Genomic DNA, 19,068 nt, shown 5'->3' on the forward strand with positions numbered 1-19,068 from the left:
TAGCTGATAGCAGGAAGACACATGACAGGTCAAAGAAATCTACCTTTTCAGCTTCACTGTATAGCACTTCTTTTGATTCAATCCAGTAAGAATGGAATAACATCTACTATGTGCCAGGTGCTATGCTAGGCACTGAGAATAAGAAGAACAAAGAAGCAACTTCTGTCCTCAGGAAGCCTACATTCTATTCGAGGAAAATGATATTAGATAGAAAATTAAGCACAAAATAGATACAAAGTCAATGTAGAGGGAAGAGCACTAGCACTCAGGGCAGAGGTGGAGGAAGATCAGTGAGGACAACCTTCTTAGTAGCTAACACTTCTTGTACTCTGGATTCCAGTCCATCTGGCATTCACTGTACCCTATATCTGTCCACCTCCATGCCTTTGCACAAGTTACCCTTCACATCAAAATTGCACTTCCTGGAGCCAACATGGTGGCTTAGTAGCAGCAAAAGCTGAAACCGTTCTGAGAATCTAAATTGCACTTCTGTTCCTTTCTACCTCACAGATTCCTTTCTCATCTTCTTCAAGGCTCAATTTGAATGCCACTTTGTGATTTCTGGTCTATCCCAGTTGTTGGTATGTTCACTCCTAAATTCTCTTTGCATATTCTTATTTATAATATTCTCCATCTCCCCCAACCCCATCCCTGGTACTCTCCAGCAGAATATAAACTCCTTGAGGGTACATTTTTCATTTTTGTTTTGTTCATTTGGTTTTGTCTTTGCATCTCTAGTGTAGTATATATACTGGGCACTTAATATTTGTTGAGATGAACCTGGGAGTTGTTTGTATTAAAAAATGTTCAATAAGTAAAATAAAGTCTAGCAAATGATATTTCTAAATCATTAATCTTTCTATTCCTCTAGAAATAACTTTTATATCCTAATTATGAATATATATTCCCTACAAATATAATATACATGTTATTATATATACATTATGTATGTAATGCTATCTTAAGCATCAAATTCTAAAAACAAATATTCATATCCAAAGAACACAGAAAACAAAAAAACAGGTACTAAACTATATAGTCAAACATTTTGCACCTAGTTCAACTCCACTGTTTATGACTTAATATGCTAGTAAGCAATAGTCCCTATACAAAGAACAAAGAGATTAAAAAAAGAAATTTCACTGCTACTTCACACCAATGATAATTTTTTATTAATGGCTAAAAAAGGGGGGGAAAGGAGGGAAAAAATAAAAATAAAAAACACATAGCAATGCTGATGTAGAGTTCTAAAAAGATGCCAGAGCCCTTTTTAGGTTCTCTCAACGACATTTCAATTAGGACCATAGGTGTACAAAATTTAGAAGGCACATTTTACAACAGAAATTATTTCAGCAGAATGAGTCAATTTCCACACAAATATCTGATAAAAGATTACTATCCCAAATTAGCCTATATGGAATTAAACAATTAAACCTGGCCAAATTAATGTGATCTAAAATTTTATTCAATCTACTAAAATTACTTTTAAGAAAATATACAACATCCCAAAAATCTTAGTGCTTTTATAAGACTTTTTTGAGATTCACTATTAATGGATACTTGAAAAACAAATATCAAAATAAATACATTTAAACTTAAATTCTTCTCTATATTGGCATCATTTGAGTATATACCATGAAAGCAAAATCCTTCTTTACTCCACACAAATAATGTTATCACCTGTATATGTTAATGGTCTGGTGTTGGTGATTTGCCGAGCTTTCATTGCTTGCTGTTGCTTTTCCAGAGCTGCTAACATATCCCCTAAATCAAGCTGCACAGGAGTCTTACTCTTTTTGCCTGCTGCCTTTGATAAAGCTTCCTATAAGATAAATTTTAGAATGTTTACATATATATGGCAAATTAGAACTGTTATACTTATTATATGCATCCCACCCTTTCTTTTCTTAGTATTTGGCAAATTAAGCACTAAAAACCCACAAATGAAAATTATTTTTAACAAACCTGTATTTTTTTTTGCTCCATACTGATTTCTGAATATTCCTGAGCCGTGGCAAGTGCCGCTGCTAAAGCCTTCTTCTTTTGACTTTTTGCACGTTTAGGTACAGAGGTTGTAATAGGAATTGGAGTCTGAACTATGTTAATTGGTGAATTTTCAGGTAAGTCATCCAACTAAGATTTCCAAGACAAAAATAAAAAAAATAAAGAATGGGGCATTCATTTTAAGGATCACTTAAGGATTCTTAGAAGTTTAGCAGTGCCTGTTAGAAGAGTCATTTCCTATAAATAAAAATGACTAAAATAATAGAGCTACAACAAATCAAAGTTATCAATGTGGACACTTTTAAGAGAATTTATACATTTAAGAGAATTTATCAAGATGCTTTCTGAAGCATATGTTTATTCAGTGACACTTTGGAATATTTCCAACCAAATATGTATAAACACAAACAAAATTTGGTCAACATGGACTATAAAAACCCACTTTAAAAGTAGGGTCAAAAAACTAGCATATGACCTATGCTGTAAACTCTACCAATCACAACTACATTTTAATATGCAAAAACATAATTTTATGCATTTCAATAATGAATCACTAGTAAAAAAAGTGTTCTTGACAAGGGGATTTAATACTTGCTTTAATGACTTCATAAAACCAACATTTAGTCAGCAATTCTGCTAGTCTGTCCATGTATATGTATATGAATTCATATACATATACATGGACAGACTAGCAGAATTGCTAATAAAAAAGTCAGACTTACTACTTTTGCAGAAATTTTTTGTTGAATGTTCTCATCTTTAGCACTTCCAGTCTCATTCAGTTCTGTAAATTCGTCTTCATCCTAAAATAAAGTAACAAATTTTAAAGTAAAAACTTAAACAACAAAAAAACAACTTAGGTGATTTTGTAATTCTTTTAGAGCACTGAAAAAGTCTAAGTTTCTTTTCCATTCACATTTCCACTATTCGGGTCCTTATTACCTATAGCAGAGTGTATTTTAACAGCTTCCTGACTGATCCCTTTGCCTCTGCACACTTCCTCTATGGTAGGCTCTTCCTCCTATAGACTGTAACCATAATAGCCTTCCTTTTCCCCTGATCAAAGATATTCAATAGCTCCCCACAGCCAAAATGAATTAAATCTAAATATAGCCTAGAATTTAAGACCCTGCATAATGTAAGCCTAACTTTGTCTCATCTCCCATAACTCCCTGAGACTTCCTATAATTTAAATAAAGTAGAATTCATCTCTCTGGGAACACACTCTGGGTTCTGTCACCTAACAATTCTGCTGCCACTGTTCTTTTTACCCAGAATGTTTTCCTTTCCTTGTCCCCACCTTTCTTGCTCATATTTATTCCCCAATTATTGCCAAAGTCCAATCCATCCTTCTCCCCTCCTCTTCATCTTGCATCACCCAGATGCCTTCTGCCTTCACCTCCTCCTTCCCCATGTCTTACATGAAGAGCTGATCTTATTCCTTATCAAGGCCAGGCCCTCTACTTACTCAAGGGATCCCATTCCATCCTACCTTTATTAACATAGCAACCCTCTCTGTCATCCCCATTCTCACTTATCTTCACTCTGTGTCCTGGCTCATTCAAAGTTACCTACAAAGCATGTCTATACCCCATCCTCAAAAAGCTGTCACTTGATTCTTCCATACCCATTAACTTTGGTCCTCTATCTTTTCTGCCCTTTGTGGCTAAACTCCTTGAAATGGTCGTCTACAGGGGCTTCTAGTTTTTCTCCTCTTACTTTCTTAACCCCTTACAATCTGGTTCCCAACCTCACCACTTTACACCTAGATTATTGCAATAACATATTGGTGGGCCTGCCTGCCTCAAGTTTCTCCTCAGATCGATACTCTATTCAATCACTAAAGTAGTTTCTTAAAGTGCAAGTCCAATCAATTCATCTTCCTACTAAAAAAAAAAAACTCCAATGGCTCCCTATCACCTTCCAGAGCAAAAAGAAAAGCTGGTTTGGCATTCAAAGACCTTCATAACCTAGACCCCTGGGACCTTTGCAATTTTCCTATATATTAATCCCTACCACATATTCCTCAATCCAGTGACAATAGCCTCCTGACTGTACCATAAACAAGACACTCCAACTTTTGGTTCTAGGAGGTTTTTCTGTTGTCCCCCATGCCTGGAACATTCTCATTCCTCATCTCTACCTCCTGGCTTCCTTTAAGTCCGAACTAAAATCCTATCTCCTACAGGAAGACTTTCCCAATCTCCCTTAATTCTAGTGCCTTCCCTCTATTAATTATTTCCTACTTATCATACACACACACACACACACACACACACACACATATAGTTTTTGTTTTTTCTCTTATTAGATTGAGAGTTCCTAGAGGACAAAGATTTAATTTTCCATCTTTTTATATCCCTGGCACTTGGCACAGTGCCTGGCACATAGGAGGCCCTTAATAAATGTTTATTGACTGATTGACCTTCAAGGTCACCTCAAATACCTGTTTCCCTTCTCTGAACCTCCACCACATTTTCATCTTGTCTTCTATCAGATAATCACTGTACTTATCTTGTTCCCTAACCAAACCATAAGTTCCTCAAATACAATTTCACCTTTAATTTACATTGGTGACCTGCATATGATGCTTAATAAATACTGGATGATTTAAAATGAAAATTATATGGAGGAAGAATATTTAATTCTATTTATAAGTACTTACTCATAAATATTTATGGTAATAAATAGGCAAGACTATGCTTAAAAATAGGCAAGACAGTGTTTAAAAAATTCTAACTTTTTTTATCTCATCATAAACTCCTTACATTCAACTTCTATGTATTCCTTTCTCCTCTCCTAAATCCTTGTCCTCATTCTGACATCCAAATCATTCCAGACCTTAGTACTTATTCAGATTCTGTTCTAGCTTCATTTTCTTCCTTTCTCGATCTTGACCCTAGAATTAACAAGTTGAAGTCCACACTGTCTCCTCTCAAATTCCTTTCCTCCCCACCATCCTCCACCTATATTATCACCATGCCTTGCCAGTCCTTAATCCTGGATTAGTGACCTCATTCACTCACTCTGCATACCCAACTAAAGAGAACAAGAGGAAACCCCAAAAGGATTATAGTAAGGGCCTTTGTTAAAACCTCTTGACATCATCATCTACTATCTCCTCATTTATTCCACTATAATGAAGAGGAGTTCCTGCTCCCTACCAAGGCCAAACTCTTTACATATGCTTTAAAACCCAAGCCTTCCCATTTTTCTCTAGCAAACTGTCTACTTCAATCACCCTCAATACCTATCTCTATTTCTCCCATATCTTCCTTAATCCCTTTCCCTCTTCTCTTTCCCCTCTCTTTTCAATATTTCCCATCTACTAGTCTTTTTTTCTCTACCTCCTCCAAATATGCCCAAATCTCCCTAATCCTTTAAAACAAAATACTTAGGAGGTCCCTATTTCCTACTAGTTAACTATTCCTACTAGCTATCATTCTCTCTTCTTCTATTATAGCCAAACTCCTTGAAAAAACTCCTAACTCTTCTAAATCTTCTGCAACTTTGCATTTGATTTCATATAACAGATGGTTCTCTCCCAAATTTCCAATGACATATTCACTGCCAAATCTAATAGCCTTTTCCTCATTCCTTATCCTTCTTGACAATAATGACCCACTCTCTCATCCTGAACTCTCTCTTTTCTCTGCTTTTTTATGGCACTATTCTTGTTGGGTTCTACTCTAATTTCCCCTTCTCAGTCTCTTTTACCATAACATACCCTCTTAGCCTTTGTATTTTCTTTAATTCATTTAAAAACATTCTGAGAAGGGGTCCATAGTCTTCATTAGACTGGAAAATGAGTCCAGGACCCAAAAAAAGTTAAAAACCCTTGATCCAATTGTCCTCACCAAAGCTCTATAAAATCAAGGCCTATTCCCTATCCCCATTTACATTCTGAACAATTCTGTCTTTCCCACTTTTTTGGATTTGCCAAGGGGCTTGTTCAATTATGTAATTCTAATGACCAAGTTTAGCCTAAGAGGAAAAATGAAAAAACACACATGTCTTATTTGCAGAGGTAGTTGTTAAACTCTATTACTCTGCTGGTTAATTTAGCAGAATTGCTTTTCTTTTCCTCCTTTTTATTCTCTGTTACAAAGGATGGCTTACTGGTTAAAGAAGTGATATTCCAAAGTGGTGGTGATGTGAAAATAAAAAATATCAATTAAAAAATGAAATACCCCAAACCTCTCTCCTGGGCCCACTTTTAGTCTTTGCTCCCTACACTAGTTCTCATTTGATGGCTTCTCATGGGTTTATCTATCCAGATCTATATATCTCATCCTAGACTCTCTCCTAAGCTCTAGTTCACATCACCAATTGTCTACAGGAAAGTTTAAACTGGATGTCCTAATTGGATGTTCTAAAAGCATCTCAAATATAATACATCCTAAACAGAGCTTGCTAACTTTCCCCACCAAAAAAAAAAAAATCCTGCCCTCTTCCAAATTTATTGATTTCTGTAGGGGGCATCATCATCCTTCTAGCTTTCAAGTAACTAACTCCTCATTTTCTCTCACCCACATATCCAACTAGTTGCTAATAAATCTGTCTATTTCTATCTCTGAGGGTATCTCTTGCTTTGGACCCCTTCTCTCAACTCATACAACCAACCACCTTAGTTCTGGCTCTAATCACCTCTAACATGGACTATTTGAAAAATCTACTAACTAGTATCTCTGCCTCAAATCTCTTCAGTCTCCATGCAACTGACGTATGATTGTTATTTCCCTATTCAATGAACTCCTCTGGCTCCCAATTTACCATTAGAATCAAATGCAAATTTTTATTTTAGCTTTTGAAGTCTTTTATCACCTGAATCCAAACTATTTTTTCAGCCTTCATACCTATTATTTCTCTTCTGATGATGTAGAGTCCAACCAAAGGCCTTCTTTCAGTTTCTTACATGTGGAACTCCCTATTTATTCTCTAAGCCTACACACTGTATTGTATTCATGCATAAAATGTCCTCTCTCTACCCTAACCACCATGATCTCTCAGAATGCCTTATTTCCTTAAGGAATCAATTCAAGCACTACCACCAAATACCCCAACATTTCCCTGATACCTATAACTGCTGGTACTGTCCCTCCCTAAACTATTTTGTATTTATTTTGTATTTACTTATATGGAGGCATATTGTATACTTTTGATAGAATGCAGATTAAGCTCCTGTGAGACACTGTCACTGATATAAGCTAAGACTGGCAATAACTTGAAATCACTATAGTCCTGGAAGAAACCAAATATGTCATTTATGAAACAAAAATAATTGGTGATTGGAAAAAAATATTTTTCAACAGTATTAATTGTAATTTGTAACTTCTTTCCTGTACTTGTTCTTCAGTATTCACAAAAAGTATGGACACAGTTAGTTACTATTTGCCATTTTCAAGTAGTTACAATTTTTTGGTTTTTTGCTTTTTAATGGAATGATAATGTACATTAAAACTAGCCTACCAATCATAACTGATGTTTTTAATTTTGAATGTATCCAAAAGAGACAAAATAATGGAAACAATATAGAATTTGGAATCCAAGAATCATGTGGCCTATGGGCAATCAGTTGTTTTGAGCTTTAGTTCCTTCATATGTAAAATGAGGAGATTTGTTCCCATATCTAAGGTTCTTTCCAGCATTAACATTATGATCCTAAGAAGGATCTTACCCTTAAGAACCATAAATCTAATTGGGCATATGTTTTAAAACATTACATGTTCAGTATACTTATACAATAACAAGCACTTATGTTATACAATAACAAGCATCTATGTGTCAGGCATCACATTAAGTATTGGCATAAAAATAACAAGAATAAACAATCCTTGAGAGATGAATGAAAATGAAACCCAAAATAAATTTCTCAAGAGAAAAATGACTAACATAACATAGAGGAAAAGAGAATACCTCAAAATATAATGGGTCAGAACTTGTTTCTACTCTATGAGAATGGTTGCCTAATGGTTTATTGTCTTGTCTCTTCTGTAAACTCTGTCTTCTTTCTGAAGATGTGCTATGTCCACGGCATCTGAATCCAACCTAAAAAAGTCCCCCAATCCAAAAAAAATTAAGATTTCATACTAATACCTTTTCAAAATTCTCAATCATCTACAATAATCACAAATAAAAATGTTAACATACAAAAAGGTGTCCTTTTTAATATTCACTATCACTGGCATTTTTACACTTGTACTTTTTTTAAAAAATCTGTTTAAATCTTGATTTTCAAAGAAAGTTGACATATCAAAATAGCTCTTTCACTAAAATGCAATAAAGTAAAATGCTGTTACTCATTTCCAATATGGCAAAAAAATGCTCAGCTTTAAAAAGAGCCAACATAAATAGCATTTTAAACAGTAATTTTATATTTAATGTCTATTTTCAGTTCACTTCTTTTGAAGCACTCAATTATAAACAGTGTTAGACATTTTCCTTGCCTAGAAAAATGTAAAAGGTCTAAAAATCTATAATCTCTAGTTACCTTGGATACTAAACTCAAATAAACAGTGCAATTACTAGAGCAAGAAAGACCTTGAGAGAACATACTTTTACACATGCCTTGAATTCTTCAATCTGAAGCAAGCATATGAGGATTTTGAAACTTTTTTATACACTTAAGAATTGGTTTTGTTTTTTTTTTAAACCCTTACCTTCCATCTTGGAGTCAATACTGTGTATTGGTTCCAAGGCAGAAGAGTGGCAAGGGCTAGGCAATGGGGGTTAAGTGACTTGCCCAGGGTTTGAACCTAGGATCTCCCATCTCTAGGCCTGACTCTCAATCCACTGAGCCACCCAGCTGCCCCTGGTTCTTATTTTTAAGGGACAAGCTCATAAGGGCACTAACTCTCATCCTTTGTGTTTGTAGATTCCTGTAGCATGAGAGATGAGGACACATTAAGGGAACTATAGCCCAAGATATTCCATTAGAGTAAATATGGCTCTCATTGGGTTGCTCGACACATGACAGGGGCCTATTGAAAACATTAGGCTCTAGAAAACAGAGTAGAAAGACTACAAGATATGGCATTAAATCACCTGAAATTTAAACCTTTTTCTGAACCTTTGGGCAAATCAGTTAATTTTCAGAGATTCAAGGATTCAGTTGCCTTATCTTCTAAAATATAAGAGTTGGACTAGATGACTTCTAAGATTCCTTCCAATTCTAAAATTATGAGTCTATGAATTTAAAAATGGAAAAATTTAAATCAATTTATGCTTCTCTCTACAAAGTCTTGATCTAATAGTTCATCATATGCAAGCGACTCTGAGTCCCAAAATGAAAAAATAAAACATACTCATTTTATAGTTTAGAGAACATCTAATAAAAATGGGATATCATTTACAAAAATCATTAAACTGAGAGGCAGCTAGATGACTCAGTGGATTAAGATAAGAGGTCCTAGGTTCAGATATACCCTCAGAGACTTCTTAGCTGCATGACCCTGGGCAAATCACTTAACCACCATTGCCTAGCCCTTACCACTCTTTTGCCTTGGAACCAGGACGAAGTTTTGAATATAAGACAGACGATAAGGTTTAAAAAAAATTTATCCTGAAAATATATCAGTGAAGGTAAACATCTACAATTTACTGATCATTATTTAAAATATTAATTTATAACATTAATGTTTATGTTAATGTTGTATGTTAAAGTAACTGGAGTACTTATTAAAATTTACTTTTTTCATTTTTGCAAAATAAATTCTTCCTTGAGGCAGAATAAACCAACATAAAATTAGTAACAAAAATCTATGTGTGGGCTTTATTGTAAAGTAGAATAGATTAGAATAAGGGATTGCGGGGGAAACTGGGTGGCTCAGTGGATTGAGAGTCAGGCCTAGAGATGGGAGGTCCTAGGTTCAAATGTGGCCTCAGACACTTCCTATCTGTGTGACCCTGGGCAAGTCACTTAACCCCAATGGCCTACCCCTTACCACTCTTCTGCCTATTGGCTCCAAGACAGAAGGTAAGGGTTTAAAAAAAAAATAAGGGATTGCACAGAGCTTCTTCAGAAAATTAATCAGAGACATGATGCGACTACAACAATAAATAATGAAATAAAGACTATTTTATCTAATAGCCAGACACTAGTCTTTAGGTATCAGCAATAGAAAGAAATGTTCTGTTCAATATGACAGTCACCTGGACACCATACTTTCTGCAACCCCACCTGTTTTATATTTCTTACCCTTCCCAATAGGAAAAAAATACAAGGTTTTTTCCTCCCCTCCAAATACTTTCTCCTCTATCAGGCTGCCAAATCAAAACTGAAGTCTTGAATTCCTGAAAGCTTGGTAAAATCAAAACTTGCAACCTGCAGATAGGAATTTTGGCAGTCTGTATATTTTTAAAAGATGGCAATGAAACTTAGTAAGGTTAATTAAAGACTTTCATTTGAATAAAAAATAATAATTTTACAAGTAATTGGGCTTTGCTAGTCAGCAGTTGATCTGAAAAAGATCCTCAAGTTTTAATGGATTTCAACAAGCTCAATGAGTTAACAGAATGATCTGGCAACAACATCAGGCTACGTATATTACAACCCTAAAACTAGGGAGGTAACAGCCTTATTGTATCAAGCTATGATTAGACCACACCTGTAACATCATGTTCAGTAGTGGGTGCCACATTTTAGGAATGATATTGATAAGCTAGAGAAACTAATCAGAGGAGGACCCAGTATTGTGAAGGGAGTTGGGTCTATGCCAACCAAGAAACAAGGAATATTTACCATGGAAAAGAATAGGCCCAGGAAGAACAGAACAATTGTCTTCAAGTATATAAAGGGCTTCTATATGGAAACAGAATTAGATTTATTTTGTTTGGACCCAAAAGGCAGACCTAGAACAACTGGTAAAATTGTAAAGAGGTAAATTTAAGCTTAATTAAGTAAAGGATTCTTAACAATCAGAGCTATCCAGAAGTGGACAAGACTATTTTGAGCAGCATTCATTCCCCGTATTTGAGGTCTTCAAGGAAAAGCTGAATGACCCAAGTTTCTTTTTCAGCTAACAGCACTGGAGAAGACAGACCATGAGGATTATCCTATGTCTGATATAGTCTACTAAAATTTATCTGTTAACAGAAACTAAGGAACTGCTTATAATTCTTGTGGTTTTTTTTTTAAATAGATCTTTGTCTAATAGGTTTTCTTTGAACAATAATTTGTTCTTACAACAATAACTACAGAGGGTCAGTTTTCCTATTTGAATTTACAGTAATGGTATCTAAATATCAGCTTTCTTAAGTTTCATCAAGACCAGACTAAAGCAAAGATTCATGTAAGTTAGTTAAGGCATTTAGGCAGCCTATCACCCTATTAATGTCAAAGAATATGATTTACTTTTCTTGAGAAATGAAAATTTTATTTTAAAATTGTAGGTAAGTTCATTACAAGTCACAGCTAGTTACCAGTTTAGCAATTCAACAAGCATTTGTCACCAGGGGTTTATGAGCCCAAAGCCCTAACACAAAGAAGCTTCAGGGGGCACTAATTCCAGGCTGGTAGAGCTGATTGTTGTTATTAAGGACAAACTGGAAGCTAAAGCAAAAATAATGGGAAATATCTGGAAGAAGTGGCCATGCTATATTAAAGTTCAATAAAGGGAAAGCTGGGCAGAGTTTGATGCTCATCCTAGATTTTGGATATTCAATTTTCAGATTTCCAAGTAGTATACTATAACCTGAAATTCTATAAATAAAACTAGCCAAAGATGAGATGATACCCTCAAAAAAAAAAGAAAAAAATCTTGACAATAATTCTTGCAAAGAAAAAATTCTATTTAGAAAATCATATGAATACATATGGAACTCACCAATCAACTTTGGTTTTAAAAATACATGTACTCAAAATGGAAGCAAGGGGAAGTAAATGACAATGAATACAAAAAAAATAGCATTTTATGATCCTAAGAGAATAGTTTCAAAAATACTAAAACTCAGAACAGGTTAAAGTTGATAATTATTGAAGGTAAGAAACAGAGAATTTTTAAAAGCTATTTTGCAGGCAAGATGAAGACATAAAATGGGAGAGAAAGACTGTTTTGCCCTCTAAAGAGAAGGGGGCTTTACACTCTAAAGAGGAAGCAGGTACTTATCCTCCAAGGAGTGCTACTGTAAATATACAGTTGTTGACAGGAGTGATTATCCAATCAGAGACAGAGGAAAAGATAACTACTGGTAGTATTTAGTTACAAACATATACAAATATGTTGAAAATCTTCAATATGAAAATAAGAGGTCTGCTATTTTTTCAAGGTAATCTGTTCCTTTCCAAAGTAAATCCAAGGCATTTCAAAGAACCACCTAATTGGGGGCAGCTGGGTAGCTCAGTGGATTGAGAGCCAGGCCTACAGATGGGAGGTCCTGGGTTCAAATCTGGCCTCAGACATTTCCCAGCTGTGTGACCCTGGGCAAGTCACTTGACCCCCATTGCCTAGCCCTTACCACTCTTCTGCCTTGGAGCCAATACACAGTATTGACTCCAAGATAGAAGGTAAGAATTTTAATAAAAATTAAAAAATAAAAAAAGAACCACCCAAGACTTGTCAAATCAGATTACAACTACTCCTCCTCACTGACACAGGCATTGTCAGAAAGAACAACCTAAAAGCATTTATGAAATATTGCAAAGCCTCGGGTTAAAAAAAACTGACGGCCATATGGGTACAAGCAGTCCATCAAAGTGCATCTGTCAATCAAAGCCAAGGAATTAAAAAGGAAAAGGCAGATTTGAGAAGTAAAAAGCTGGTAAAGATGATCTGAGAATGGGTCAAAGAAATGGATCTGAAGTATGGCTAAAATGATAAGTTCCTAAAAAAGGATAGTCCCTAACAATCAAAGGAACTTTAAACTGAAAAGGAAGGCTGAAGGAGAAAGCTTCTTAAGCATATCTACCAATCTATATGCCACAGAGAATTGCAAAAATATAGGAAAAACAGTAAAAGCTAAAATGCTCAGATGTTCATAATGGATAAATACAAAAAAGAAGGCAATAATAAAATCCTAGTCCTTGGGTGTCTGAATATAAATGTACAAAGAATAGGTATTGGCAATATTCATTAAAGGTTCTAACATAAAGAGGCAAATCTCACCTCACAAGTATCATATAAGACTCATAACTAACATGATTCTAAGAAAATCTTAGTTAGCCAAAAGAAAGAAGAAAGATTAAGAGATGGAAGGCAAGAGATGAGGGATGAGGAAGAAGAGTAGTGTTGTATGTTAAGAAGATCTAATCAGAGGAGGATATCCAAGAATCAGAGAAGGGAAACACAGTTAAGAACATCTAGATGAAGATCAGTGGAGACAGAAATGGAGATAAGATTTTTACTGAATTAAAAGAAAAATAAATGAGGAGTCTGGGAAATCTCTCAAGGAAAAGAACCAATGGGGGAGGGGATTATCTCAAAGATACAGTAGAAAAAGGAGATGAATAAAGAATCAGAGTCCTATAAAGAAGTAATAGGATAAAGTAGAAAGAATTAGCCTTAGTGAGGAATGTGAAGATTGGATTTGGCCATCTTCTGATTATAACAATGAAGGTACTTAGCTCTTCCTTTATTGTGAAGATTAAATCCCCTGATTGTAACAATGAAGGTACTTAGCTCTTCCTTTATAGTGAAGACTGAATTGTAATCCTCTATCTATTTTTAGATTTAAATCCCCAAAAAGTGTTAACTCAGTATTTGAAGTAGATCTACAAAAAGATACAAAGTAACTACTAAAGGTGTGATCTGCCCCAAAAAAAGTATAATCTAACCAAAAGGTGTGAACACCCATTTCATATATTGAGTGGGCAGTCCTGGAGAGGAGTGTCTGCTGTGATTGGTAGAGGTGAAATTTAGGAGAGGTGACACAAGAGAAAAAGATCTTTAAACAGAGGACCACAGAAGCCAGAGATAGATCGAAGGACTCTGACTCAGAGTTGGACTGGAGGATCAGTCTCCTGAGCTTGGAGTGAAGAAGAGTCACTGGGAGAAGAGACTGGAAGACAGACACTTGAGGAGAGACTGGAAGACAGACACTCAAGACTTGGCTGTGGAACTTGACCCTGGAGGAGCTTGTGCAGGAGACCTCAGACTGCTTTACTTTTAGACAGTCACCATGGTGAGTTAAAGGCTGACTTAGTTTCCCTGCCTTTCTGGAGGTGTGAACCTCTGAGAAAGGCCCATCCTCTTGAGACTCTTTTCCTTGATTAGGGCCTTAAAATTTTTACCTGGCTCTGAGGAAGCAGAGATCTCTCCCTCTCTTCCCTTTTCTCACTTCCTTGATATCTTAGACTCTATTGTAAATAAACTACCATAAATTCCATTTACTTTAGTAATTCATTTTGGGATTTAGAAATTAAATCCCTGGTGACCGCCAATTTAAATTTAAGTCCAACCACAAAAAATTTAACAGGAATAAAGTCATTTCATTCTTTGACTACAAAAATTGAAGATGCTGATATGTTCTGATGGATGGAAAAGAGGATCTAAAGTATTCCCCATTTGAGGGCCTCAATCTTTTTAGTGAAGTATCAGGCTAGGTCACTTATTAATTTGAGCTGTTGGAGTACTAGTTGGGTTTGGCAGAGTCTTTATGAGGAATAAGAGACAGGAAATGGATAAAGATCGAATAGGATTTTTTAATAGCACTGACCTATGAGGTCTCTTTCAATCCAGATGCTATGAATCTATGAAATAAAAGTTACCTGTGAATTATTTCTTTGTTCAGTTTGCCTTCCACCTCTAGAAAACGGCTGACTTTTTTCCATCCAAGGTTTTTTCTGAGTTGCCTGAGAAGTTACATTGGACCAACTTGCCCCACCTACAAGTGATGATAAAAATTCCAGAAAAGGAAACAAGAAGGTCAGGGGATGGGAGCAGGAAAAGGAGAAGAGGGAAAATATGTCTTTGTTTCATTATTGAATTAAATTCAATGTCACAGTCACATAGACTTCACTTTAATTTCAGATTTAAACATCAACTAGAACAAAGTTGGGAAAATTATAAAAAAATTTTATAGCATTCTTGTTATTTTGAACACATGCTATAATTTGCTATAGACAAACTTTCAAGTTTTCTAATTTTCTCAGGGTGCTCACCTAAGTTAATTTTAACTTTTGGGGAAGAAATTCAGTATTGGATGAGTTTTTTTTTTTTTAATCATTTTCAAGTCTCAGATAAAAGCTAAAATTCTTGAGGTATCAAAGGAAGAACATGAGGAAAGAACATGAGGAAAGAAGAGCAAGAAAGATGAAACAATATGGAGATTAATTGCAAGTAGTGGATTATATCAGAATACTTAGATAAATACCTGAACATATTGATGGTTCCATAAGCTAAAAATGAGGAAAAAAGTGTTAGTTTTCCACTTTAAAATAAACATTGTTAACTTAGCAAAAAGCTTCATAGAATACCCACACAATTTTTAAAAAATTAATTTGCCTCTATTTATTACTTTAACAATTTAAAAGGAAAGGTAAATTCAATATAAAATAAAATTTCAACTAACATCTTCTCATTTCCTTATTTCCCTTGATAAGTCTTGCTCTTTTGTTCTTCCAGATGAACTTTGTTATAATTTTTTCTAATTCTATAAAAAAGTTTTTTGGTAGTTTGGTAGGTATGGCACTGAATAAATAGATTAATTTGGGTAGGATTGTCATTTTTATTATATTAGCTCATCATACCCATGAGCAATTAATGTTTTTCCAATTATATAGATCCAGTTTTAATTGTGTGTAAAGTGTTTTGTAGTTGTGTTCATATAATTCCAGTATTTGTCTTGGCAAATAGATTCCTAAATATTTTATATTGTCTAGTGATTTTAAATTTCTAACTTCTGCTGCTGAATTTTGTAGTAAACATATAGAAATGCTGATGATTTATGTGGGTTTATTTTGTACCCTGCAACTTTGCTAAAGTTGTTAATTATTTCCACTAGCCTTTTAGTTAATTTTCTAGGATTTTTTAAGTATACCATTGTATCATCTGCAAAGAGTAATAGTTTAGTTTCCTCACTGCCTACTTTAATCCCTTCAATTTCTTTTTCTTCTCTAATTGCTACTAAAACAATATTAAATAATAGAGGTGATAAAGGGTATCTTTATTTCACTGCTGCTCTTATTGAGAACATCCTCTCATTTCCAAAGCAAGTAGTAGAAAAAGTAAATGCTTAAGCACAACCACATACAATAAGTACATAAATCTCAGCAATAGTTACATACATTAATTGAACCAGAATCAGTATTTCTGGAAGTCATTGCTGTAGCCTGATTGTTGCTGTGTTTAGGACTGCAGTAACCACTATCACTGTCAATGTCAGCTTCACTAGCTCCTTGCTCACTAGAGGATTCTGCTGTAGGGTGGGATGATCTTCTCCTCCTTCCTTTTGATTTCCAGAGCATTGTAGAAGAGCTTTCTGAAAGAGACTTGTTAGCGATATCTGATGGAAAATCTGAAAGGTAAAGAGAAAGCATGACAATTCTTTATGATAATGCCATTTTTATAAATATCAAAGTTTATAAATTATCACAAAATAAGTTGTATTGCAAAAGGAAAAAGTAGGATATAATGACTCTTTAAAGTGGATAAATAGCTAAAAGCTGTTAACTGGAGGACAAAAAGTTTGCTGTGCCTTCTGATGTCGTGCATCGATGTTTCATCACAGTAAAATAGTATTTTTTGAAGGCTATTCTAACACAGCACAGCTCTGATTAAACAGGAAAAGCTTATGATATGGATGTAACTGTGAATTCTATTGGTTCTTTGAAGACCCTCCTAACCAAACCGAGAAAAACTCACCATCAAGAGGTTGGCCTCAATAACTAAAACACCCAAAAGATCACTGAGCTTTACACAGCCCCATGGTATAGAAAGATATAGCAATAGACCTGGAGTCAAAAAGCCCTGGGTTTAAATCCTTCCTTAAACACTCAATACTTCTAAGACCCTTAGCTATTCACCTAACATCTCTGAACCTTAGTTCCTCATTTAGGACCCTTCCAGCTATAAATCTATGATCTTCATTCCATAGTGATGATGATGAAACAACAAAAAAGGAAGCAAAAAATGCTAAGAATTAGAGTTTTAGACAATCTACAAAACATTAATTTAGTTAATACTTAAAATGTAATCTTTGTCCAAAACAAATGAACTGAAGACAAGAAACAACTAATTTCATGAATGACATAATACTAGGTTCAGTTAACTTTAAGGCCGTTAATGGATAAATACTAACAATGACAACTAGGGCTATTTAAACAAGCAATTGATTTTTTTTTAAAATAGGAAATGGAAGGTCAATTCTGACGGACTTATGAGAAAGAACACTATCCCACATCCAGAGAAAGAACTGTGGGAGCAGAAACACAGAAGAAAAACAACTACTTGATCACATGGGTCAATGGGAATATGATTGGGGATGTAGATTCTAAATGATCATTTTAGTGCAAATACTAATAACATGGAAATAGGTCTTGATCAATGACACATGTAACAGGAGGAGGTGGAAGGAAGGGAGGGAAAGAACATGAATCATGTAGCCATTTTAACCATGGGAAAATATTCTAAATCAATTAATTAAATAAAACGTTTCAAATTTTAAAAAAAAGAGTAAATGCTTTTAACCCCACTCTTAGAGTACTTGAAATAACTGAACAAGAGCTGTGAAAGACCCTAAATTAGTACTAAAGCAGAGAGAAAATGGTAGCCAAGAGTAAGCAACATTGTTTTAAAATATAAGCTCATTTGCACAACACTACCAAGGATAATGATGGAAGATAATGAGTGAAATTTTTTCGAAACAGCAAAAAGCAATTGAGAAAGAAACTTGATCAATAGCTTGGAGTGATAATCTCATGAAATTTGCTGATGATACTTAAAAGTAGGACAAAAAAAAAGATGTCAATTGGAATCAATAATCTAGAAATTTTATAGTAATCTTAAAAACAAAAACAAAAAACTTTACCTCCTCTCTTAGATTCCAAACTATGTATTGGTTCCAAGATAGAAGAGTGGTAAGGTCCAAGGAATGGGGGTTTAGTGACTTGCTCTGGGTCACACAGCTAGGAAGTGTTTGAGACCAGATTTAAATCCAGGACCTCCTGGATCTCAATCCAATAAGTTACCTAGCTGCCCCCCCCCCATTTTTATAGCAACACATTCTATTATTTCATTATAACACTATTCTCATCAGAAGTGGAACCTCAATTTCTAATGCACAATGTAATTAAGTGACAATAGTAAATTATTAAAAATGAAGTTGTAAAGAATGGATGGACCTAATATATGTAGAAGAAATCAGAAACAGACCCATTCCAAATTCAAAGGAACTCAGGGATTGATTTTGAAATGTTCAATATTATTTCAAAGAATACAATATTCTAAAACTACAATGCTTTTACCAAAAAGAAAGACCAAAACATTAGTAACTATCAAAGTTCTTTCTCATTTATATAAAATTTCTGTGAGGATGAAACACATATGAATTACATTTAACATATATAGCAAGCATTTACAAACTATTTTCTCATACAAACTGCATTATTATGATCACATAACTAAAGGAAAAACAGAAAATTAGATCCTGTTTTGTTCGTTATAAAATAGCATTAGATAAAGTAGCACAAAATGCAGTTTTGAAGGTTCCCTTTAAGCATGAGAACATTAAAATTGTACAAAATTATGACAGTTGCAATTATGGAAATAAGTGTGGCTCAATGATTCAGAAAACTTGGTTTCAAATGATTTCTCTTCAGTTTTACTAACCTGTGTGACCTTGCATTGTGTAACTCACTAACTCCACAAGCCTCAGAGTTTGCTCATCAATAAAATGAAGTTGTACTAGATGGACTCTGAAGTCCTTTCCAAACTAGATCTATGATCTTAGTGTGTTTGCCATTGTCAAAGAAAAAGTCTTACATAAAATCCAAACAAAAGGATTCACAAATGACAAACATCTTATTTAACTGTTTGAGCCCTACAACACTATAAAGATTCCTCAGTGAAATCCATTGCAATGCAGGCAAAATAAAGTGGATAAAAAATGCATACACCAAAGGCATTACAG

At 34.6% G+C, this 19,068-nt stretch overlaps 1 protein-coding gene across 4 annotated transcripts in view; it reads right to left on the bottom strand.

Moving 5' to 3' along the window:
* Positions 1 to 19,068, bottom strand: part of SECISBP2L (SECIS binding protein 2 like) — a 79,768-nt gene that overhangs the window by 43,376 nt on the left and 17,324 nt on the right. For all 4 annotated transcript variants that reach the window (XM_056810169.1, XM_007479926.3, XM_007479929.3 and 1 more), the window contains exons 5-11: positions 16,226 to 16,455; positions 15,313 to 15,337; positions 14,708 to 14,823; positions 7,921 to 8,052; positions 2,727 to 2,807; positions 1,966 to 2,133; positions 1,681 to 1,822 (exon numbers count right to left, since the gene is read on the bottom strand). In XM_056810169.1, coding sequence (XP_056666147.1) covers positions 1,681 to 1,822; positions 1,966 to 2,133; positions 2,727 to 2,807; positions 7,921 to 8,052; positions 14,708 to 14,823; positions 15,313 to 15,337; positions 16,226 to 16,455 — 894 coding nt within the window. The remainder of the gene's footprint in view (positions 1 to 1,680; positions 1,823 to 1,965; positions 2,134 to 2,726; positions 2,808 to 7,920; positions 8,053 to 14,707; positions 14,824 to 15,312; positions 15,338 to 16,225; positions 16,456 to 19,068) is intronic.

This window comes from Monodelphis domestica, chromosome 1, assembly GCF_027887165.1.
Source record: "Monodelphis domestica isolate mMonDom1 chromosome 1, mMonDom1.pri, whole genome shotgun sequence".
In the NCBI taxonomy this organism is placed as follows: Eukaryota; Metazoa; Chordata; class Mammalia; order Didelphimorphia; family Didelphidae; genus Monodelphis; species Monodelphis domestica.